Source organism: Melospiza georgiana, chromosome 14 (assembly GCF_028018845.1).
Source record: "Melospiza georgiana isolate bMelGeo1 chromosome 14, bMelGeo1.pri, whole genome shotgun sequence".
Classification (NCBI taxonomy): Eukaryota; Metazoa; Chordata; class Aves; order Passeriformes; family Passerellidae; genus Melospiza; species Melospiza georgiana.
The window spans coordinates 16,748,468-16,773,563 of NC_080443.1; the positions used below are offsets into that span (position 1 = coordinate 16,748,468).

Consider the following 25,096-nt stretch of genomic DNA (forward strand, 5'->3'; position numbering starts at 1 on the left):
ATGACTGGCTGCAGTAGCATTGTATTTCTATTTATTATGAGTGCAGCACTCTCTCATCACACATCCTCTTCTGGCTGTTTCAATGCTGCATTCTTAAATATATTCTCTGAACTGTGCTCCCAATTTCCTGTGAATAAGACTCTCTGATATGAAGATGTCCCCTACAATAGCCTTCTCTTTCTCATACATATTCAAATATCAAAAGGAATCTGTATTTCTCATGTATCTTAGTGATTTTTTGCATATTAATTAAAAAAAATCAAGACATTTAAGGCAAATCTGAAGCACTGTACCAGTCATAATTCTCACACATACCAGAAAAAGAGGATCAGCTGCCTTCCTGGTGGAATTTCACCTTGAGTTTTGTTTGATAATTGTGGTTGATCCAGCCCAACAGACAGGCACTGGTCCCTTTTCCCAGGGAACAAACCCAATCTGTTCCATTAATATCTAAGAAAGAGACAGGCCTGAACAGTTGTATCACCATAAGAAATCATTCATCAGCTACATTCCTAAATCCTCTCTGCTTATGGAGAGTATTTTCAATGCCATTCAGTGCACTGGTGACCTTGAAGAGTCAAAGACCCAGGGATGTGAACTGTTCTCACACACTTTTGTCATTACTGCTCAGGACCTTTCATCTACAGCAAGCAGAGCACAGGTGTGCAGTGGTCACATTCTATGTTCTACAGCAATAGTAGCTTTTCATTTAATTAAGAGAAAATATTTAAACTCATCACTGCCTCCATGAACTGTTCTTCCCTAACATGATTGGAGGAAATTACCATGGGGTCTGTGAATGACAAGTTTTCCAAACTATTTTTCTCCTGTCCTAAACCAGTCTCTAATGAAGAAGTTTAATTGCATGTGTGGATGTAGATATACCAAGGTGCCACTTCAGGCTCTATAAACATGGAGAGCACGAGCTGTGAAAAGTTTACCAGTTTGAAACGGCTTAAAAGTTTATGAAAACAAATTACAAAAAGTGATACTGAAATCAAATATACAGAAATAATTGCAAGGCTACACTGAATGTATGTGCTGTGTACTACAAAGCCACGGGGACAGGATCAAATGGGTTTGCATTAAACAAGGGGGTGGGGGTGGAAAAAATACTTCAGGAAAACAGAACAATGGCACAATTTAGCATATTTGTACTTGGGTCAGATCCAGCTGATTGCTTTGGAAAGGATTCTTCTCAAAGTGAAAGGTGAATGGAGGAAGGGAGTTCAGGAAAGAGGTGGGTGTTTGTCTTTAAGGCAGAATGCAATGAGAAGTGAATGTATTACATGGCAGTAAACACTCCAAATACCTCAAAAATACTGCAGCAGTGTCTTCACTGCTTTGATTGTTATTAGGTAGAAGGCAAACAAATGTTACTTTGTGGAAAAAGAACCAGGAGCTCTGCCAGGAATGGTCACATCTAACACACATCATTGATGACTGTATAAAGTGCAGAATTAGTCACTTAATGAAAAGCTGGAGGATGTCTGTTACAAGACATGAAATGATCATAACTTGTTAAAAGTAAAGAAGGTTAAAAATGGGAATCTCTTCACTCAGGAAGCTGCTGTGAGTCTCCACCTCATGTCTACAGAAATGCAGTCTCAAGCTTCTGCTAGAACACCAACATCACTGCTGACCTTTGTAAACCCCAGACCCAACACTGCCTGCTCCAAACCTCTTGCACACCCCCACTGATATCTTGGACATCACAAATCACCCATCTCTCCCTAAAACCTCAGTTTGGTACAGTTCATACCCTGGGCTTCCTCCCTGCCCCTCTCTTTAGAGCTCCATTCAGTGGCCCTTTCTCCCTCCTCCTGCCTTCACACCCTGGGGACATTTTCCAAGGGGTTTTTCTCACTCCATCCCTTTCTCACATTGTCTATTTTCACCTTTCTGTCGACCCCATTCACTCATATGGCCTCTCCTCAAGCAGGGACTGACAACCCTCAAATATTCCTCTTTTGCACACCTGCACCCTGCTACCTTTCTCTTGGCTCACAGACACTGCAATACTAAATATAACAATGGAATTACACATTTATCCCACCTAACCTCATTCCAACCATCACCCTTCTCTCCAAAAAGACTCTTTTACCCAAATACAGAAGATTTTGAGACAGAGCACTCATAAGATAGATATTTTTCCTTTATTTATACCTCACTTATTTCCACTTTGTATTGTTTATTCTGCATATTAAAGAAGGAGAAAAAAAGAGCTGTCTGAGAAGGAGGAACTCTCTTTGGATTTATATTCAAACGAGGAGATGAAACAGGACAAGAAGAAACAATAGCTTTTTGTTGTTGTTCAGAAGATAACTGAAATTTTGTGAAATGCAGAGCTCTTTGTACCTGGAATCTAATTACATAAAGTGTTCTGTAGCTCTGCCACTGAATGCTCTGGGTTACAGGGTTTGTTGCTCAGGGGTTTAAATTGTGCTTTTCTATTATTTTGCTCTTTTAAGGCAGCTCCCCATTTTCCTGGAGAATGGCTGTTTGCAGCCAGCAGACTTTGCTCCCTCTGCTACACCAACATGCCCGTGCCTGGCTCAGTACTTGCTCAATCTGTGTACCAGCTTCCAGCACAGCTCAGCACCATGTATCATACACACCGTGCAAAAATTCTGCTCGAGCACAATCATGGCTCTTAAAACTCCAACTCTGCCACACAATGACAAGGTCTCCACATTACCAGAATTACTTTCCCTCCTCCTCCGCCCCCATCCAACTTCTCATCAGTCTCCAGCATGACTCAACCCCGTTGAAAAGCTGTAGGTTTACAAGTCACTTCATTTCTTTCAAGTGAGATGCATCATATGGAGGAAATAAATGAAATGTTTTCAGTGCCTGGTCCCCAGTGGATAATAGGGTCTATCTGATTTCATAAGCTGCTTCTAACTGGGAATTTTTCTACAGTAGTTTTGGTTTAAGCAGAGTGAAATCCCCATTTTGAAGCCCACTCTCTGATGGCAGCAGAACCTCACCCAGTGGCACAGCAACATTTCCTTCTTGCTCTTGGAGCTGACAAATGTATTTTGGAACTATTCCTGTTACAATTCCCCCCTTATCTCCAAGACTGTGGGCAGGGAAAATCTGCCTTTGGACAAATGCATTTTTCCTAAGGCCCTGTGTTGAGAGCCATCTTTTACTTGCCAAAACCCCAGACTTCAGCTGCACTCTGAGGTTTTCAACACACTTTTAACCATTTCACTTCCAGATCCTGGGCAGTTTATTGGCTAGCCAGGAGATGTTTGTGTATGGGCTCTTCTCTGTCTCCCTCTCACTAGCCTGTGTTAAAATTTATTTTATTTAAAATTATTACAAAACAAAAGGGGGGGGGGAGAAGAAAATGACTGTCATGAATCATCCTAAGGAAAATGAAGTTACAGTACCATGTTTTCATGGTCATGAGAGATTAAAAGCAGAAGAAAATATTTATCTGGATCAACTGATACACCATAATGATTGCAGCTGCTTTACCCCCCCCCAAGGGTTTCATGGTGTTACAATTTTGAGGATGAATTATGTCAAGTTTTGAGTATCCTCTGTTTGCTGCTACTTGCCCTTATTTCTAGTCAAATTACTTGAACTGATCACTTCAGAATTGTGCAGAATTGCAGAATTAAAAGCCCCATTGGAAAAGCATCCCCAAACCTACAAAAATAATTGCAGGAGAATCAAAAGGGGCAGATGTGACAAAAGAGCAGTGAGGGCTAACAGAGAAGAGATGGTTCATTGAATTGAAAGGGGCCAGGTAGTAGCTGAAATTTCAGAATTATAAATAGGACGTTATGTAGCTGAACTAAAAATAGGAGTTTTATTTTTACTTGATGTTCCTCACTGCTGGCTGCTGACCTAGAGAAAGAGGACTCAGAAAGGAGAATTAAACAATTCCCCACCACCATGCAAAAAACACAACCACTAGTCTGGTGCCAGTGCCTGTTTGTAAACTAAGAAGAATACAATTTTTTAAACCAATTTCAAAAGAAGTTTAACTGAAAGAACTCCCTAATACTGCTGTGAAAAGAATGTGATAGCAGAGGACAATTTCTGCAGCAAATCAACAACAATTACAAATTGCCTGTCTATATAGTCAGTTGTAGGAGAAAATGGCTGGTGTGTGTGCTGGATTCCTGCAGCCCCTCTGTGTGTGTACAGCTGCTCTCTGTGCTGGGAGCTCCCTGCTCAGCACCACGAGCACACAATCGCTCCAGGACTCAGCTTCAGCACAGCTCTGGAGGAACATTCTCTGTGTTTGCCACCTGCCAACTGTCTCAGGGCAGCACCTTGTGTTCTTCCCTTTCCTAAAGGCCAATTTTACACTTAGACTGAGAATCCCAATTTAGGTATGGTAAAATGGCAGCTTGTCTGGACAGCTGCTGAGGTTGTTCATACTTTGTTTCATTTCAAAAAGAAAAAAAAAAAAAAAACAATTAGCATGAACCTTAACCACCAAATCTGGAGTTAAGTTTCAAGCCCATGCATCTCATCTCCAGGACAAAAGAGACTTGAAACCATGGTTTTGGTTCTGCTTACAAAGAAAAGAGGAAGTTGTAAAACGAAACCAGATCTGAATCTGAACTGAGGCTCACAGCTGTTTATACCATGGCTTTTGGAGCAGCCTGTCACTAGCTCAAATCTAAAGGACTCAAGAGACTTGAGGCTTCCCTGGGCTGATTTTGGCTTTATCTGCCAAATACTGGATCTTTGCAATGTACCACAGAGCCCAAGGGGCTGTGCTCAAGTATTTATCCATCCCCACTTCTGCAGAAAGCTCAAATGAAGATGAAACATGGTGATTTAATTTTGAAGAGTAAGCCAAAATAACTTAAAAGATTTTACAGCATCAACAAAAATAATTTGTAATACTTCTCATTGCTGATGAAATTGAAATAAAGGTATTTGTTATAAGAAATTATTGTAATTATTTAAGTAAAAAAAAACTTAGCATCTGTGTAGTCTAGATGCAAATCTACTAGTCAGTCATCCTTTCCCATGGGCTGAAAAATAGCAAAATTCTTATTTGCTGTATTTGTACACTATTCACATCTGTCAGTACATCAGTGATCTGATTTGTTTGGGAATGCTAAGATTCAGAACATAATTCTGCACTTAGCTGAAATAATTCTAAAATGCAGGTTAGCACAGAGGCAGATGATAATTCAGAACTTCTTGCTGCTGCTAAGCTATTTTAGCTTCTCTCACTGTCAAAGCCAAGTCAAACACACCTAAATTAAAATGCCTATTTGCAGTGTCTCAAAAGACAACAGAAAGATTCATGTATTTTGTTTCCACTCTTGATTTTTGGTAGTATTTTTTTTCAGTTTTCATATGGTGAATCAAAATCCCCAAATAAAAGTAACACCCTCACCAAGGCTGTAGTGTTGTGTTACTGCTGGGCTTTGATCCATCAGCCAGCTTGAGAGAACAAGGACCAAAACCCTCCCAAACTGGAAATGTTGGCTAAATGAGAAATCTCCTTTCTTTCCATTTTTATACATTTATACACATGCAGGTATAGGTACACAGGCACACACACAGCACCACTCCAAATCTAGCTGGAGATGCTACTAATAATTTCAACAATCCAACACTTCTGCCTTTACCTCCTCCTCTTCCCATTCTTCAACACCTCCCTTGCATAAACCAGACAGGAGTTGTTGGGCACCCTGTGGAGCAGCACAGATGGAAGGAACACAACTAAGGAATGGACAGAGCAGACACCCAGGTTCACCTGACCCATCCTTGCCAGGCATGACCTACATCTCTGAAGCACCATTTTTGGTGTAAGAAAACAAGGAAACTTCACCTTAGCAGCACCACAATACATTAAAACTGGCCTGATGATCTGTAACTACATCAAGCCCCAAATAAAAGTCCCAATGATTAATGTCCCTAGTTCTTCCTCAGATATTCAATCTATTAAAAGACATTTTCATACAGCCAGGTTCCCCTCCTGCTGTTCTGTTCAAAGGCAGAATTCTCACTTCCCTTGCAGGTATCTTCACTTTCTGTTCTCCTGTAATATATCTAGTACACAACTACTGTATGCAGTATCTTCTAAAACATTTTAACACCTCATTAACAACAAGAGACTGCAACATTTCCAGTGAGTACTGGACACTGGAATTGGTTTCCACTCAATGCATTCCCTGCAATAATTTGCAATTTCCCAAGCAGGAGATTTAGATCAACTGAATCATTTTTGCCCTCACCTTGGACACAGCCCCACGAACAGAAACAGAAGCCCATGAACACAAGCCCAGCACAAAATAAAAAAGTCCAAGGGAGAATGTCTAGCTCTTGTTATAACCAAATGATTTAAGAGTCTCCATTTTGAATACCAAGCAGCTGCAGAGGAAAGTGTCAGGTTTCCTTGTTGCTGCCCCTCTCCAGCCCTCACCATCTATTCTTGGCCATCCTGCAGACAGAACCAACAGCAGCACAGCTGCATCACACTGAGGACAAAGTGGCTTTCTGAAGAAACTTCTGGTATTTATACCTTCTCCTCACATGAAATACCATAACTCAAATGAGCCTTTTCTATTTTCCTAGTTCAAATAAAGTATCTTATCACCAGAAAAAAGCATCTTGACACCCATTCTTCACAGTTGTTCCCTCTCTTGCAGTGAACAGCCAAGAGGTTTTGGAGTGTTTGCTGCCACACACCACACACTTGTACATCCACCTAAATGAAGCCACTGTGGACCAATTATGAAAGATCCGTTATTCCCTTCGGAGTTACTCATTTGGGGATTTGATTTTTGATTTGTTTTCCTCTGAGGTTTTCTTGGAGCACTAGTGGGATGAAGTTTAAATTAAATTGGGACCATCAGCATCCCAAAGACAACTATTCAGTAGCACACATTTAATATTGATTTAGTATGATTATGTGGGTTGTTTGTAACCGCAGCTGTCTAACTAATGCCACTTAGACACAAAGTACTTTATATATTCATTACCAGGAATGTTAGAATATGAACCAAACCAAAACACAGCTAAATAAGCCACACAAATATGTAGCTCAGAAAGCTACAGGAAAGTTAAGAATTAAAAGCTGCAGTTTTCAATTAACAGACACAGCTGAGGTGGATTGTTTTGTCCATTGTCTAAGGTGCCACTGGATAAATAATTACAATATTACAGAACACCCAGAGCAAGTGACAAACCAATCATTAATCTACACAAAATGAATCACTAATAAATCAAAACTTCATCCATGTCAGTTGTCTTTGAGGATGATCTTTTGTTCCTGGCTGCTTCCAGAGCCAGGTGCATCAGCCAGTTGCAATACCATGCTGAACTATGGAAAACAGGAGTGGCTGTACTAAGGCACGACATAGCTGTTTCTAAAATATCTCTTACAGCTGTACCTACCAATCCAGGGGGTGGAAGAGACTGAGGTGTAGTTTTCTAACCCTACCAAACACCACAGGGATGAGTTTTTGGTATTGTCAGTGTCAATCCCTGCTGTGGTTTGTGGCTACACGTGAGGCCCTGTGCCAGAGCCTTGCTCAGTGCTGGACACAGCAAAGTCCGACCATGTCTGCTAATTTCAGCACTTGAAATTAGCCCTGTTGGGCTGTTCTGAGCACAACATGGACTTGACTTATATAAATAAAAACATTGGGTGATAAACAGGAGTAGGATTGTGGAAGAGAATTCACATCAACGAGCAATCAGCAGCATCCTCAGAGTATACAGAGCACGGGGGTCAGCTGTGACAACTTTGGGCGCATGAGGGAAGAGTGTGGCTGTCGTTTTACCTGAGGCAGACACTGTGGTTGGGTTGCACAGAATCTAGGTGCGATGGCACCTCACCAGCACCCAGCACCCGGTTCTTACAAGGACTGCGGCCATTCCTCAGCACAGCACGGGCACCTGGGCACAGACCAACACCTCGACACCGCCAGGCTGCGGCAGAAGCAGCACCCACCAACATGGCGGTGCGGCCTGAGGGAGCCCCGCCCGCGCGGCGGGAACGCCGCCGCCTCCCGCGGGACGGAGCGGCCGCTGGGCGGCGCTGCCGAGCCCCGCAGCGCGGGGTGCGGAACGGGGCGCGGGATGAGGAGAGCGGGATACGGGGCACGGGATACGAAACGCGGGAGGCCGCGTCGTGGCCGCCGAGCTTGGCGACGTTCCCGGCTGCCAGGCGGCGAGAGGAGACGGCGCTGCCGATCGCGGTGGTCCCGCAGCGCCAAGCGCTGACGGCTGGCCCCGGGAGGCAGCGCAGGCCGCCCTGTGCAGCTCCGAAGCGGCCGCCGCCCCGCTCAGGGCACGATCACGTCCGGTGTCTGTCGGCTGACAGCGAGCAGTTCTGCCGGCCCTCGGGGAAAACACCAAAACATTCCCAATGCTCTTCGTGACGGTCTGTAAGGGAGGGTTTCCAGTGGCACTGCCGGGACCGAGCCGCAGTGACCGCTGGCATCGCGGCACGGCCGGAGCGCGGTGAGGGCAGCGCGGGGAGCAGCCGCCTCAGGGGCTGGAGGGGAAATCACATCTGCTTCAAGTGGAACAACTCAGGCGTCCGGCTGCTGGCAGCAAAGGTTTCAAATCAAAGCAAACGGTTTCCAATCAAAGGTTTTTGTAAAAATTACCCCGCTAATGTCACGCGAATAAAACACGGCCTGTGCTCTCAGCACCTCAGTGTTGTGGATGACATGGGGGTATCAGCGCTACTGTAACTTAGCCACACGTACCCATACTCGTTAAGGCATTTGAAGATTTGCTCCATTCTAATCCATGCTAATAAAACTCAATGTGTAACTTAAGTTGCAGCACTAAAATCCATTATGTTGCCCCGGTAGAGAATCTCCTTTGCTTAAGCATTAATGTTAATAATTCATTTTTAACTCAACTGTCAGTGGTATCAGTTTCCAGTTTTCCATTTTTTACCTAAATCCTTTTAGGTATTCCACAGAAGTGTGTCTTCATTTATAACAAAAAAAAAAAAAATTGAATTAGATGTCACGATTTTTTTTAAGCATGGGCAGTGCCAAATTCAGGAATGCCTGACTGTTGAATACACTTTATACATGAGGTGTGGAGCTTCAGCAAAGTGCATAACACATTGGAAATATTCATTACAGTGACTTCCAGTAACAGAGGGAATAACTAACTCACAGGACTAGTCCTATCCCAAATTGTACAGTCAACTCAACTAAATCAAGGTTTTGCTTCAAGGTCTAGAAATGACACATCATCTGTATCAGCAACAAAGGACATAATTCCTTGAGTATGTTACCAACTAAAGTTTACAGGGAAAGATGAGTGGTACATTCATAATATATTAACATTCAGCACTGCAGTTTAACAGGAGACAAGCCCTGCTGTATAAAGAAATTAACACCAGAGCAAGAACTCACCCTGTTGTTCTTACACTATGCTGCTGCTATTCAGCAGAATATTTTTCCTTTTACTAAAATATATTTTTTTAAAAAACATTAAGGAAAACAGAATGTCATTTAGTTTTCCAGCAAGAGAAAGTACACTACAAATAGTGTTACCAGGTGTTTCTGGTAAAACTAGAGGGATTTTGCTGGACAGTTATAATTCTCTTTGCTCTGTCCTCCTCCTGTCCATGTATCCTACACTTTTTTGGCACTTCAATATGGAAAATCCTCATCATTATGGCCAGAGCTGCCATATCCCCCTTCTGTTTCCCCCTTCTTTACTTTCCACCATGAAACACACGAGCTTTTCACATGCAATTCAACACGAATTCCATGAAATTTGTTTTCTCTCTCAAATACAATCTGTCAGAAAGAACAATGGGCAAAATGTTCCTATACACAAATGAGATTGCAATAAACTGTCTTCAAAGTCTGTAGAGAAAAGTTTTATTTCACCCAAGCTCGCTTTAGGAAACAAGAAAAAAAACATACATTTACTATTTCACCCTTACCCCGTTCTCTGTCAGATAAATTATCAGTATTTTTACCCCAGTGTTTTTCAGCTTCAAGATCAAATTAGCAACATGAACTCTCTGTCAAACAAAAGGAACAAAACCCACAGGAATCAATGGCACTCTCATATCGCACTACTAGTGGGCAATTAGCAAAGAGAAACAGAAGGAAGACCATGATCAGACTTTCACTAGGTAAACAAAGCTGATCCGTAAAATAGATTTATAAATAAATGTGGTTAAAAGTATCAATAGGAATTGTGTGTGCCATTTGGTCTTTCATTCACTAAGCACATTGATCTTTGCAAACATGATTCTGACTAATGAGCTGTGTTAAGTGGCTCTTGGTTTCTTATTTTGTTGCTTTGTGAAAGACTGGGACTCACAGAAGCTGATTAAGGAAACAAAAGCTTCAATGCTTCTGCACTCAGCTATCAGCTTCTCAACCTAATCTCTGGAACAATTCTCAATTTATTTATTTACTTAAAGGCTACAAATCCTATTTAAGAGCTTGCCTGAAGTAGGTTGTGTCATCTTAAATGGAAGAAGTACCATGGATGCAGAGTTCCTAGATAGGGGAGTTCACTACAAAGTACTCTTTCAAAACAGTCTGAAAAATACCAATAAAGGCTGCACCACTTCCAACCATTCAAGTACTAATTCAAGCAGTGCATCATTTACTTGTTCTAAGAAACAAACAGCATGTCAAGATGCAGCAACAATTGCTTCAGCTTTGCTTGGAGCTGTCACTGAAAACATTTGTGGTTTAATTTTACTGATTTAATTGGGTCCATCCAGGTATTGAAAACTAACTAAAATTATTCTATCTAATTCACCCTTCAAAAGAGCTCACAAAATACCATTTTCTTCCAAAAACAGGGGCACGTCCCAGTTTCAAGATTGAGTATCAACAATGGTTTTTACATCAAACCATGTAAGTCACTGTAGAATAGGCACCTTTTTTCCAAAAGTTTTCTAGATACTTTGTATATTTGGCTCAACAAAATTTATATTTTAAAAAAGTATTTTGCTGCTAGGCAGAACAGAGAACAGAGGCATTATTTAAAAATAAGGCGAATCCAGCAGACACACAGAGAAGCAGCTCCACCAGTGGACAAACCAGTGTATGTTTTGATATCAAATCATCTGAATTCTGAGACTTCTTGTGGGCTTTCAGCAGTTTGATGGAAAATAAACACCTTTTATAGGCTAACAAGGCAACCTGGTCACAAAACACACATTGACTTGCCTGAGAAAGTTACACTTTTCTTCACTTCACTGTCAGCTTTGCTTCAACCTCAATTGTCATAATGTGATTTTACTTTTGTACCAGAGAAAATGGAAGAACTTCAGCTTATCTTTTTGGCAGCACTCCTCTTCAAAAATCAGTCAGCACACATTGATTGTACTCAACAAAAATCAAGGGGAAGCTTTGTAAATCCCTGGAAATGTTCCATTCTGAATTTCTAAAGCCGCTTGTTTTGGATATGATGAACAAATTGTCTTACAACAGTCTACACTGTACATATGGTTGCAGGGAGGATTTGTAATCTTCTCAGCTGAAGACAGTAGCTTCATCCTTTTCGCTCCAATAAAAATACTAGAATTCCAATTACTCCTTGATAGGAAATTCCCAATTTCAAGCCACATCTGTTTAAAATTTCTCTTTCCTAATCCATTTAAAAGTGTTATCACAACACTACAAAAAGTGATGAAAAAAGTAACTTTGCATTTTGCAATGAAAAACAAACAGAAAGTCCCTACAAAACCTATGATATGAAAGAGAAACTGCTAAACGCAAGGAGATAAATGCAACTCAGTACAAAGTGAGAAACACATAGTACCTCACACACCAACTCCTCATTACTGAACAATCATAAAAGTGCCAGAACAAAGATTTGCCACTGTAGTTTTCATTTAGAGGTCGAAAATTAACTTAGGTTGTGAGTGATGTATGGTATTTATTTTTTCACATTGTTTGCCTTGCTGGGAATGAGTATGTATAAGATGCCTTTATTTTGTCACCATCTGACAAAGCACAGGCTGGACAAGTGACATCCCTGTGGAGCTGCAGCTGCCCAGCCCCAGCAGCGCTCACTTCTCTGCGGCTCTGTGTGCGTTCATCATCCACTGCCGCTTCTCCCGGTTCCTGCGCCTGTTGTCTTCGTACTGCAAGACACAGAAGGAAAGTAATAGATCAGCTGTTATCATTAAACACTGTGTCAAATTTAAAACTGTAGAAGCATTTTTTACCCAGGAACAGAAACAATACATTTGACTGATGTGTTAGACATACAGCTCTTGCTATCTAGATATAGGTTTGTTTTTACTTTGAAATTGTTATACTTTGAAATTAACATTTATTCCATTAAAATACAGGTTTCTAAGTTTGAGGTTATTAAGCTAAAGAGCATTAGAACATTCTAATAATGAATATTCAGTTAATCTTAGGGAGGAACTTAATTATACAGTGATCTAATGTACACAGCTACACTTCACACGAACTAGGAAAAAAAAGTTGCACTGGTGCTATTCTAGAGCACAGGTCAGGCTCTTTTCCTTTTGCAAGATACTGATTAATGTGGATCTGCCTTCTGAAAAATGAATTTGTCATCACAGGCTTGGTCTATTTTTGATCCTGGTCATTAACTACAAGCACAGATCAAGCAGGATACCAAGATGAAAGGAACAAAGACAAATTTGGATTGAATGAGAGTAAGGCATGTGGGGATTTTTAATGGTTTAAACAAGAACCACAACAGAGGCAGGACTCCACTGTAAATGCAATCAAGGAAGCCTTCACAGGTTAGATACATGTATAAGATCATCATGCTTTCAAGTACCCCCTGCACTAGCAGAATCTTGAAGAGCCCTTCTTTCATGGCAAACAAAAAGGAAACATTTTCATGGCTCAAATAAATGAAAAATTAAAAATCAATGCATCATTTGATATGTATTTCATGAGAAGAAAATTATTTTTGTCCTTAGGTTAGAGCATATATTTGTTCAATATTTTAATAATTGGTATCAAGAATAAAACCCAAGTAAGCCACAAATATTCAATTCTCTATATAATGCAATAAACTACGAAAGAAATTGATTTTGAAAAGGATTTGCAGTTTTTCATCCATTATACTGATTGGTCTATAACTGAAATAATGACCCAAAACATTACTTAACATTTACAGAATGTTTAACTTTTTCCCTTGCCCATATTTAATTTTTCAATAACCCATCCACGTTTTTATGTAGAATGAGAACAATGGATCTTTAAAAACTACATCTTTACCTCTTCAATATTGGTGAACAACCTTTCAGGGGCTTCTTAGTAATGGCATATCAATATAAGCACATTTTAAGAAGGCAGATAAATATAATCATCAAGAACTCCTTTAATGTAAAGGCCTCAGTGGAAGAAAAAATAAGAATAATAAGATTATGTGGAAAGAAACTTTTTAGTATGGTGAAATTTATGTAAAAATTAGAAAGTACAGTTTAAAGTTAAAAAGTGTGTGAAATGTTCATTTTTATGTTCTGTCATGTAGGTACAACTACCATAAATATTAAGAGCACTCTTCTGAAAATGTGCCTATTAAAACAGTTAATGCACCTAAACTCTGTCTTCATCCCTTCATATCTGCAGACATTTTCATTTAGGGCCTAACTCAGCAACTCATTAAGCAGTTTCAGTCAGTGTTACTGACTTCAACTTTAAGTGTTATTTATGCAGAAGTGACCATTACTGCTTTATATTAAATTCTGTGCAAATACCACTACTAAAAAAAAATTAAGAAAAAAGTCAGGAGCAATCTGTGAAGCATCAGTTCCTATCTGCAATATTTGTTTCATTAAAATGTGTTTGCCTATTTCTGTATATCAAAAATACACCATGCCATTTGTTAATGCCAGATTTTATTTGACAAATTTATTTTTAAAAGTTTGGATTTGGTCTCAAGTGCCCACAGCAGAACGTGCTTAAATTTATTGATTCATACTACTTAGTAAAAAACAACTCTAGTTCTCTCCCATTTTTTATTAAGCATTTAACTCACAATATTTATAATTTATTGCTCACCTCTTTCTTTAAGCACTTCCTCATCTCACGGTCAATATCATTGCAGTGGCCAAAAAACTTCAAAACATTGTGCTGATGAGTTAAGGAGAAAAAAAAATTACAATTCAAAGGTTTCTTCCTCTGAAGCTCTATATTTATTTAAATTCATTGCATTTTTCAACATATCCTGGTCTTTCCCTTTCTTGTGAAAAGTGGTGTTTGGTAACTTCTTTCCCAAGCAGGCAGAGGTTCAAGCTACCCCTGAAGTTCACTTGAGCCACCCCTGCCTGGCAGAGAGTTGAAAGAACTCACCATGCATAACCAAAGCAGGACACCAAAGCTGAAGCTGTTGTTTAAATGCAGAACATAATTTTATTGATCTAGAAGTCAGCCTCACAACTCTCACTCACACCAGTTTAAATAACACACAAACAATAAATACTCTGAACTGCAGGTTGTGATACAGAGGCAATGTCCTCCCTGCATTGGTTTTCATTATTTCTTTGTGACCCAGAGAGGGAAAGGATTCACTGCTCCATTGTCCCAGCTGCATGAACAATGTGCTGTTGGTCCAGAAGATGCAGGCACCAGGCTTAACTGACTGGAACCAGTATAAAAAAATCTCTGGATCTTGAGGTTAATAAATAAGCTATATTTACTATCTTTATGGCACAGCTCAATTGTGGGCCTTAAGCACATTTAAGTGTTCCTTATTTTCTAAAAAAACTGCAGGTCTTGTTCTCATGAAGGCTCTCCACAGCTAACATGATGGTATTCACCATAGAAATCTGTCCTCTTATCCAGGATTCCTTAGAACAATTCCATTTTTCTGGGCATTAAAGCACTCAGAATGCATGGCTGTAGAAGGACTGCCTTTTCAGGGCCATGCTGGTGCCATGCTGCAGAATCTCAGGGCAGGACCTGGCAGCAGAGCACCCAAGTGATTTAGAAGACCTGAAGGAGGGGATTTTTAGTAGATATTTGCAGCTACACAATGAATGGAGACAACTCAGCCAATCTTACAGACAACTCATGAATTTAAACAAAAAAGACCAAGAAGAACAAAACAAATGCAAATGAAGTCCCTTCCACATTTCAGAGGAAATCCTATGTGCATTTCCTGACCAAGCAGCTGGATGGATTCATACAAGTGATCCATGAACACTATTAAGGATTCAAACTATGAACAAGATCTCATCCAACAGAACACAACTGAAGTAGGAGTGGGTTAATAAAGTTTATGACAAACACTTTACTACAGCAGTGCTATAATTAGCTTGTTTATACCTCTGTGATTTATAAAGGGCATCAGATGACTGAAGCAGTTGCATGGAACAAGTTGTCACTTTACTGCACACCGATCTTGCTTTTACAACATTTTCATTCCAGCTAATACAGATTTAATTTTGTATTCTACTTGCATACCTGCATGTTAAATTTCAAGGTGAACACTCACATTTCAAGATAACTCCACTCTGACTAGTGCATACAGTGGGTTTAATCTGTGTTTATTTAGCCAGATTCCTAAAATGTCAACTACTTGGCTGAGATTATAAGGGAAACAAAGAATCAGTTTCTCAAAAATAGCTATGACACCTATTACAGTCACACAACTGCAACACAATACACATTTCTTTGAGCTACTACCTATAAAAATTCATCTATTTATAGCACATACTTGGCACCAGAGTGGAATTATTAAAAAAAGAAGTGACATCAAATAGGAATCCCATTAACCTCTCCTCACTTGATACAAAACTTGATATACAGGGCAGGTTCTAGATTAGGGATAAAGTAAATCAAATTGACTGTTGTGAAAATGGACACCCAATTTTAAAATAATGCTTTTCATCCCTCAGGAATGGCAATTTAAATTGCAGATTAAGGTTCTTAAAACATTTTGGCATTTTAAGAAAACAGCAAGTAGTCACCAATAACTCATTAATACCACTGACTTCAGATTTCAGTGAGTTCAATTTAAAAAGAATATTTCAGTACATTCCCACTGAATTTCAAATGAAAAAGTATTGCTCCCTTTCAGCTGAGTGTGAAAAAGTCATCCTCACCCTTTCTGTTCTGAGACTGCCAGCACAAACATCCTCTCCCAGCTGAGCACAAGACTGACTAAAGTAATTCCTCTTCATGCAAAGATCAACTTCAAACAAAAGCAAGAGAATATAATTCTGTGCATGATTATTATTGCTGCTCCCAGTGCCCTCATAAGTCAGACTGACAAGAAATTCCTTTGAATCACTTGCTGCCAGGGAGTTCAGGTGCACCCTTTAGTTCCAGTTCTCAAGGCAGTCCAATAAGCAACATCACACAAGTCCATGATACTTCTATCTTCACATTCATTTAAAACAAAAAAAAAAAAATCCCAAACCACAAACAAAAAGCCAGCCGCCATTCACTACTTGCAAGCAGTAAATCAATACTGCTGCATTCCTACTCAAAGCACAGAAAGCTCCCCTATGTATTCAGGACAAATCTGAATGTATTTTCTTTCCTAATTGGATTTGTTTTCACAATTATGAAAAAATAATTCCAACAGTTTCACTTTTTACTGCTTACATGCTGCCTGTTCTCCTGACTGATGGTCATTTGGCAATCCTTTTGATACCACAGCACTTAAGGTACATGCAGTCTTCTCACTAAATTCTAGCTACAGAACATTTACCTACATTGTAACATTCAAGTTGTTGCAAAAAATATCAACTAAAAATGAAAGGAAAAAAGTTTCTAGTCTCTCAAACTACCTAAAGCACTTTTTAGGCAAATTAAAATTTCTGAACTCAGAAGAAAAGCGTCATTCCTACATTCAATTCAACTTTTAGTTTTAAAGCTTGGAGATGTTCTGTGCAGTGGAATGGGAAGTACCACCTGTGAGATGGTATCAACAGACTGCAGTGTGCTCATCTTTCAAGATACTGCACTCCAAGTGCCAACAAAACAAATTACATGTTGCTGAAGAAAACCAGAACAACATACTCCCTGCAAATGAATTTCAGTATTAAAACTCTGCTCCCTTCATTGCTGTAATTTAAAAGTCATAACAAAGTGTGGTGCTGAAAATGTTTTTTAATAAGTTACTTTAGCTATATTAAAATCTTACAAAAATGTTGTTACCCATCTTCAAGATAAAATGTTTTCTCTCACATTTTGTGAATTATCAGCCTTGCTTCTCATCCTGCAATAGCTTTTGAAAGGAAAAATTTACAATTCTGTTCAAAACAATAAAGCTAACATTTTTATTGTCTTAGAATCCAACTGCATTAGAAAAAAGGATCAATATCACAACCAACCATGGAAGTGAAAATATTGTAGATTGCTTGTACTGGTGTAAATCAAGAGTTTTCACATGCATCGTGAATACTTAAATATATTTTATCTCAGTAAAAAGAATGAAATTTAACTATTTTATGCACTAATACCACATGATTATCTCTGCAGAACATCTACTTAGAATATACTGGGAAAATAACTAACAACACTGCAAGGATGCTGCAGAAAGCTTTTAATGCAAGGGCCAAATCTTCTACATTTAGGAGATGTAGACAAAGCAAATTTATAAAAAGGCTTTTAAACAAGTAAGATAAGGATTCCATTATCTTGAAGCAATGAAGAGCCTGGAGAAGCCTGAAGACAACTTAGCATTTCACATCTTGAGTGGGTGCCCAATAAGAAGATGGAATCAAGGAGTAATTCCCCATTATCTCTCCAAGCCCTGAACATCAGGCATGTGGCTGTTGGGATCCCCATCCACACATCTGCTTTAACCACCCTGAATCATCTGCCCCAGGGACAGCTGGGAGATGGAGATGCTGTGAGCATACAAAAAGAGGGCATTTGAAGCTGATTTTATCATTGTTTTTTGAGGGGTTCACAGCACTAAGAGATGCAGAAGTTATTCCAGTTCTTAAAACAGGTCCCTAAGTGTTAAGCTGTAGCACAGAAAATGTTAAGGTATGTTGTATTTCCTAAATAAATCACTGGCATGATTTTACACAGCCATCAGACAGCTCTTCAGTGCAAACACACCAGTAATACTTCATGGCTGTTCTGCCTAGAGGAGGGTTTTCTCTCCATGATCATATAATATCACCACTAATTTATCTGACACTCATTTCCCCAACCCACCCACTCTTTTCTCTGCTCAACACTTCTTACCTCCCTGTGACACTTCTTGAGCAGACTGATAATTAGGTTACACTCTTCAGTGTGCAGATGAGGAGACAGGTCTGGATGCATCTTTAGTTAGGGATGATTTCAGTAGCACAGGGACAGGAATCTGAGAAAATTTCCACCTGCCAACATTAAAACAGCGTCACTAGCAAGTCTGATTTAACATAAGATATTATCACTGTGTTATTTTATCAATATTTGAGATCAAAATGCAGTTAATCACATAATTTATATTAAATGGTTACAGTCATTAAACCCAGCACATGTCTGATATACACAACCCAAATGTTAACAGCCAGCTAGAAGTTTATAATCTTGGCTATCACAGACAAACACAAAACTAAGATTTTAATTTTCACGGACTCTCTAGCAGCATTAATCTTTCTTGAACTCCAGATTATTTTTTCACCTTCCTACTTCAATTTTCTGTTTTCTTACTTTAAAAAGTTAAGTGTATGTGATTTTCTTTCTACCTTTCACAAAGATTACAACAGGAAGCACAAAGCACTCTGAGAACTGGCATCTTTTTTAGCTATCTACACACTTCAAAAAAAATCCTAATCCAGACATTGGTGATGCTTTAAAAACCAATAATCACTTCATCAAAACAGTATTGGTAGTTTTTCTAAATCACAAAGAATTGAAAAGTCCCTTCTTGCAACTCCATGTTGCTGCCTCTTGCTCTTTCACTGTGCTCCTTTGAAAGCAATGGGATTGCTCTCCTTCAGAAATCCCCCACCCCATCACAGTGGAAGGAAGCATTCAGGTTTCTCTGATGTTTTCTTTCTGAAACACTAAAGGGGGACACCCTTTCTTGCAGGGTTCTGTGGGGAGGGAGCAAGTTCTTTAGTTGAAATGGATTGAAAGCATCATATGACAGTGGCTGAAGGAAGATGACACCTTTGTTCAGGAAGATCACCATGAAGGGGAGGAGAAAAATCCAGTTCATACCAGGATAAATGGGCTCATCTTGGTGAAATTTTATTTTTATGGCCCATACTGCCACTGAATTGGAGAGGTGTTTGTTTGTTTGCTGAGTATTTTGTCATTTCCCCTTCTCCCAAAGGCATCACCTTTCCAGCTGCAATACACCAGGCAAACACCAGCACAACCTGCAGTGAGCAGCCAGCCCTGTGTTAACACTCCTGCTAGACAGAGTGGACAAATGCAAGCAGCCAATGGTCAGATTTTACTGTTGCAAAATCCCAAAATTCAGCTGCAAGTCTGACAATTATAATCTCCACTGCTATTCCAAGAATGCTCAAGGAATATATTCAGCTTAATATATATGTACACTCATATATCCAGTACTTCCCATTATGTGTTCAGCTTAACAAGAGTTAGATTCCCACAAGCAAACTTAATTTTAAATATCCAAACATTTAAAAGCCACTTGAGAACCATGAGAATATGTTCCACATAGTGTTGTAGTGATTTCTTCCAAAACCTTCCCCATGCTATCTGGAAGTCCAATATTACACTACACTTACTCTTAGCACAGAAGTTGTTGGAAACTCTACAAGTTGCTTGAGCATTCTTTCCAACAAATGAACCTTCAGAAATATGACAGCAGGAGCACGACTGTAACTGCAAAGTGATTCAGAACCCTGCTGTGTTACTGCCACCAGCCTTTGATTGCATGCCACACAAAGTCAATATGTTTTAAATTTATCAGTAGAGTTTTTTGATAGCTCTGGAATTAGCATTCCCCTGAGAGGGTGACCAGCACCATGGCTGTGTGTTCCTTTACCATGTGGGAACGCAGATGATTATTAAAGCTCTTCATCATTCAGCTCTGCCTGTGCCTGCTAAAGCTGTCATCTGAGCTGGCAGTGTCAGGAGAAAGCCAGAGCAGTGTCCAGAGAAACTGGGAATGCACATCAGCACAGGCCAGCAGGTCAAATGGAGCATTCCAAGGAAAGAGTCATCATTTCTAAACCAAGAACAGCAATCACTGCCATTGTTTGCTGAAGTATTCTCAGACCCTGGATGAAAGCCACCAATGCCACCACCAGAGGTGATGGTGCACTTTTAGTTAAAAGCCTTCAAACAACTCCAAGGGATTTTCCAGTGTCCCCTCTTGTGGAATGGATGCTACAAACCAAAGGTCTAAACTGTCACACCAGATCAGCACTCCTGACATTGTCAAATAACATTCAATATTAGAATGTTTCATGTTCTAGCACTCAGTTCTTGCAGGATGTGATGGACTAAGGAACAAAACATCTTTCTGAGCCTCCCTGGAGGCTTTAAGCACCCCTGAAGTTAGGACAGAGCAGCGTTCCCAGTGCTCAGTATTAAACTGATGTTCAGCAGTGGCAGATTAGACAGTGGTCTATAAATGAGCAGGGAAGGCTGAAATCTTTTTGCTGGAGGGGAATGACTGACAAACAGAAGCTTCAATAGAAACAACAATTTGTGTGAAGAAAGGACATTGGTTTCCTTAGTTTCTTTTTAATAACATTCTAATGAAAAATAAGAATTGCAAGTTGCCATCTTACCAGAACCTAACTCCAAATGGACAGAATTTTATACAGGTAACTCAAAGGGAATTGATACATAAAAGAATACTGGGAAAAGAAAACAGAACAAAAAAAATCACAGGAAAAAATCGTGAATAAGCAATATAAATTGCTCTGAGGAAACTACTAACAGAAATGTGGGTAAAGAATGCCAAGGTAAACACACAATTTCTGTAGAAGAAATACTGGAAGTGAAGTAGAAGAACAATATTTAGAAAATACAGGAATTGCTTCAGAACTGCAAAATGCTAAGCAAATGTTATTATCTGAAGTGACTATTTGGAGAGAAGTAAAGAAATTATCTCTTTACATAATGGCACTGACGTATTTCACTGGTTTGCACAGAAATGTTCTGCCCTTTAATGTGTTTGATGAGGGATTCAGTGCAATTTTTTCTTTCTTGAGAAAAATTACATTACATAGGTATCTCAATAATTTGGTTAAAATACCTCAAAAATAAACTTTTCTATAAACTATTAGTCTCTGAACATAGAAAACATGGATAAAGATAATTAGTCTTTCAACTTCCTAAACCAGTTTCTAGATCTATGTTATTATCCTGGGTAAGAAATAATTATGAAATTGTCTCCTTCCAGTATCATAACCTGCCTGGTTTCTCCTTAAGTAGGGAAAATATAGGATATTCTAGCTGTATTGTTTCCATCATAAACCAGATTTTTTCAAAAGCCTAAAGCTGAAATTTTCTGATAATGATCCTGAACTTCCAGTACTAGTATTTCTGTTTAGAAAAATAATGAGATCATTCCTTGTAAGCAATCTTGGGAGACTGAGCATCTCAAATTTTCTAAAAGCAATCAACATATAAATTATTGAGATGTGATACTCATCCCTAATCTGAAAATTGATCTATATATGTGTTCACTACATTAAATACTTCCTAGTAATTGCAAAAGGAACCTACAGGTACTACAGAATTCAAATAAAACTGCAGACACCCAGGAAGGAGGCAGAAACCAAAGGCTGACCCAAAAAAGGAGGGAAAAACACTGTGGGCATTTCATGTTTGACATCAAAATTTAGGATAAAATTTCTCTCCACATGCCAATTTCTCCTCCTGACTTCCTCACACTTCCTGTGTGGAGAAACAAAGGCTTCAGTACATTCTCACTTCTTCCCAAAATCAACCATGAGGTCAGCATGTCAGGAGTCCAGGAAAGTTCCTTTCTTTTCTCACAAACTCACATAAATATGAACTAACCAGCTCCCTGATGCAGCAGGAAAACTGAATTAGGTTCCTTTAGTTTTGCTGCTCAGCCCAATGCTGAATCTTTCCATGCTTGAGGGGCAACAATGAAGGAAGGGAAGGTTTAGATCCAGGTAATTGTTTCCATAAGATGCTTTGTCTATATTTAATTAAAATATGTAAGTAACTATTTTTTAAACTGAGTTTTACTATTTTTCCAATTGAAAAGAACACAATAATATTTTTTCAACTTTCTAAAATGAATGGTAAAAAATACCCAAACCAATGTTCAGAAAAATGACCTCTTAAAGCAAAATGCGACTCCTTGTTTAGCAACCCTGCTGATGAAAAATGCCACCTGAGCAGCTGCATTGCTAAGGATGGAGCTCTTAACAGCAACACAGAACACAAACATTTCCTGCAGGCGCTCACAAGGCGGCAGCAGGAGCGTGCAGAGCCCAGCAGGGACTCGCAGCAGGGAGGGGAACAAACTCGCCACTCCTCTCTCCACGTTTAACATTTCTTTTTGTGGTTAATGTCACTGTCTGACTTGATTAATACAAAACATTTGGAGTTTCGCACTCTCGGTTACACGGTATTGTTCTGTTTGGTGTTTGGAAAAAATATTTACAATCGCAACAAGTTTTTGTTTACTCAAATCATGTTTTCTCTAAGATTGTACAGATTTTTAGCATAAAAAATCCAGCTCCACACCCAACAGGCTGGTATTTATCTCAAGGTATCATCGGTGCCACTTCAGCAGAACTCCTGCATTCCTGATGTTCTTTCCTACACAAAGAATTTTGACAAAAGTTCTGAATACTCAGAGATCAGTGAAATGAGAAATCACAGTTGACAAACACCATTTCAAAACCCAAGGGAACTCAAAACTCAGGACTTTGTTTCTACCCTTCTGTAATATCATTAACATGTTCCAGACCAGGACATTCAAGTGTCACTCTGTGCTGCTGTCCTTTAGGCTATGATTAGGCACACTGAGAATGACCCCAAACTTTACAGCATCTTCAAGAAATTTAAAAATCCACTTTAATACACTAAGCTTAGCTAAATCTTACAAAATTTACTCAAGACCTCTTGAATTTCAGTCTCTAAAACTGTGCAGTGGTTTTTCAACATTACTTATTAGAATGAGGGAAAATAATTTAGAAACACGTCTATTAAGACTAGAAAGGAAACAGAAAAATGGCCAATTATGTCTACTTTGAGATCTTTTTAATTATGTAGAATGCATTTACTTTCCCTGAACCTAAAGAATACTATTTTTTTAATGCTGATAAGTAAGAAAGCTTCATATTTATTTTCTTTTTACATTACTGTTTTCTGCCAACAGTTCAACTTCCCTCACAGCAGCAGAATGAACTCACCTTTTAGTACCTGATGAAACTACACCATACCTGATTTCATACTTAACAAAACAAATTAAGGTGTTAATCCTAAGGAACAGAGCAGGTGGAACACTAACTTGAATACTAATTTCTACAATTTTATTTAAGGTTGAATAGGTGATTGAGTAAAGCACTCAACAGAAGATTTCTTCACTTCCTGGCAATTATTTAAGGTCGTATTCATACATGAAACATCAGCAGAGTTGTGACAGGATTAGTGGGATATAGTGCAGAATATGCAGTTAAGAATGACAAGATGCAGACAGTATAAAACAAAGCACTGTCCATTGGAAGGTGTCCCTGCCTGGGGCAGGGGCTGAAACAAGATCATCTCTGAGGTCCCTTCCAACCCAGCTCACTCTACAATTACATAAGGACAAGGCGCTGTCACCAAATTCCTGCTTTGCTAGCTGCTCTCGTACTTCAGCTGCATCCACCACACCAAGCTTCCATCTCATCTCCATTTTATTAATTTCCCGAAGAAGAATTCTATGAACCTGTCAAAATCTTGTAAAACAGCTTTTCCCCTTCAGAGAGAAAGGGAGCAAGAGGATTTGTTTCCATGTTGGAAATGACAGGCTCTGATCCCTGTAGCAAACCGATCCCTGACCAAAGGTAGGCGGCACTCGCACAAAGTAAACATTGCTCAGGTTCTGCCACGGGCTGTGACGGGCTGCCAGGTGCTGTCACCACGTTAATGCGAGGGGTCCCACTGAGGCAGCTCCTCACTGCTCCCGGGAGGCCTTAACGAAGCGACGGACACACGGACACACAGACAGAGGAGAAGCAGCTTACGGCAGCCACAGCGGAGAGACCCCAGATCCCCCTCAGGGCTGCCCTCCCAAAGCCCCCCGGGAGCTCCGCAGGACGTTACGCGGTGCGTGCAGGGTTCCAGAATGCGGACCCGAGCTCGGCTCGGCACGGCCCCCCCACAAAGCCAGGCGGTTGGAACGGAATAGGGCAGGAGGGGGGAGAGTTTCCCTTTACACCCTCTTTTCCCGGAATTCTTCCCCTTCCCGCTGGCTCTGCCCGAGGCCGCCCCTCACTCACCCCACTGCGGGGCGGACGCAGAGATTCGGCCGGCCCCGGCCGGAAGCCGCCTCCTAGCGGACAGCCCGCAGGGCGCCTGCGCCGCAGCGGGGCGGGGCTGCGGGCGGGGAGCCCTATGATTGGATGGACGGGGCCCGGCGCGGGGTCTGATTGGTCGGTTCGAAAGGCGGGCGCGGGAGCGGCGTGAGACGGCCGGGCCGGGGCAGATCCGGTCCGGTTGGTTGGTGACGGGGTCTGCGTGGATCTGCGCGGCTGTGGCCGCTGTGCGAGGGCCCCGGACAGACAGCATCGGGCCGGACAGACAGCAACAGCAATAGCAACAGCCCTCTGCTCGCACCAGGCCTCGGTCAGTAAGGGAGACTCTTAAGGGCGTGGCGAGACTTGGTCTGTTCGGCTTGAAGAGCGGGAGACTGAGCGGGGAACTCATGGCAGTGCGCAACTTTCTCCTGAGGGGAAGGGGAGGGGCAGGCAGTGATCTCTGATACCAGTGACGGGATCCCAGGGCATGACATGAAGCTGTCTCAGAGGAGGTTTAGACTGCATATCAGGAAAAGATTTTAGACCGGATATCAGGAAAAGGTTTTTCATCCAGTGGGGAGCTGGCCACTGGCACAGGCTCCTCAGGGCAGTGGTCACAGTACCAAGCCTGACAGAGCTCAAGAAGTAAACACTTCTTGACGAACGCTGGGACTCCTGGTGGAATTCCTGGGGTGTCCTGCACAGGGCTGGGAGCTGGACTCTGATCCTTCTGCATCCTTTCCAACTCAA

At 40.5% G+C, this 25,096-nt stretch overlaps 1 protein-coding gene across 4 annotated transcripts; it reads right to left on the minus strand.

Annotated features, from left to right (window-relative positions):
- Positions 1 to 9,822: 9,822 nt before the first annotated feature.
- CMC2 (C-X9-C motif containing 2) lies at positions 9,823 to 24,413 on the minus strand. 4 transcript variants are annotated; one of them, XM_058034217.1, is made up of 4 exons: positions 24,329 to 24,413; positions 18,132 to 18,268; positions 13,986 to 14,057; positions 9,823 to 12,079 (listed from the first exon to the last, which is right to left on the minus strand). In XM_058034217.1, the coding sequence occupies exons 2-4, from the start codon at positions 18,210 to 18,212 to the stop codon at positions 12,005 to 12,007; spliced, it is 228 nt and encodes a 75-aa protein (XP_057890200.1). In that variant the 5' UTR covers positions 18,213 to 18,268; positions 24,329 to 24,413; the 3' UTR covers positions 9,823 to 12,004. The 4 variants fall into 4 exon arrangements, with proteins under 4 accessions (XP_057890200.1, XP_057890204.1, XP_057890203.1 ...); XM_058034221.1 differs by having other exon boundaries at positions 18,132 to 18,252; positions 24,329 to 24,399; XM_058034220.1 differs by lacking the exon at positions 24,329 to 24,413 and adding an exon at positions 24,268 to 24,285.
- Positions 24,414 to 25,096: the final 683 nt, after the last annotated feature.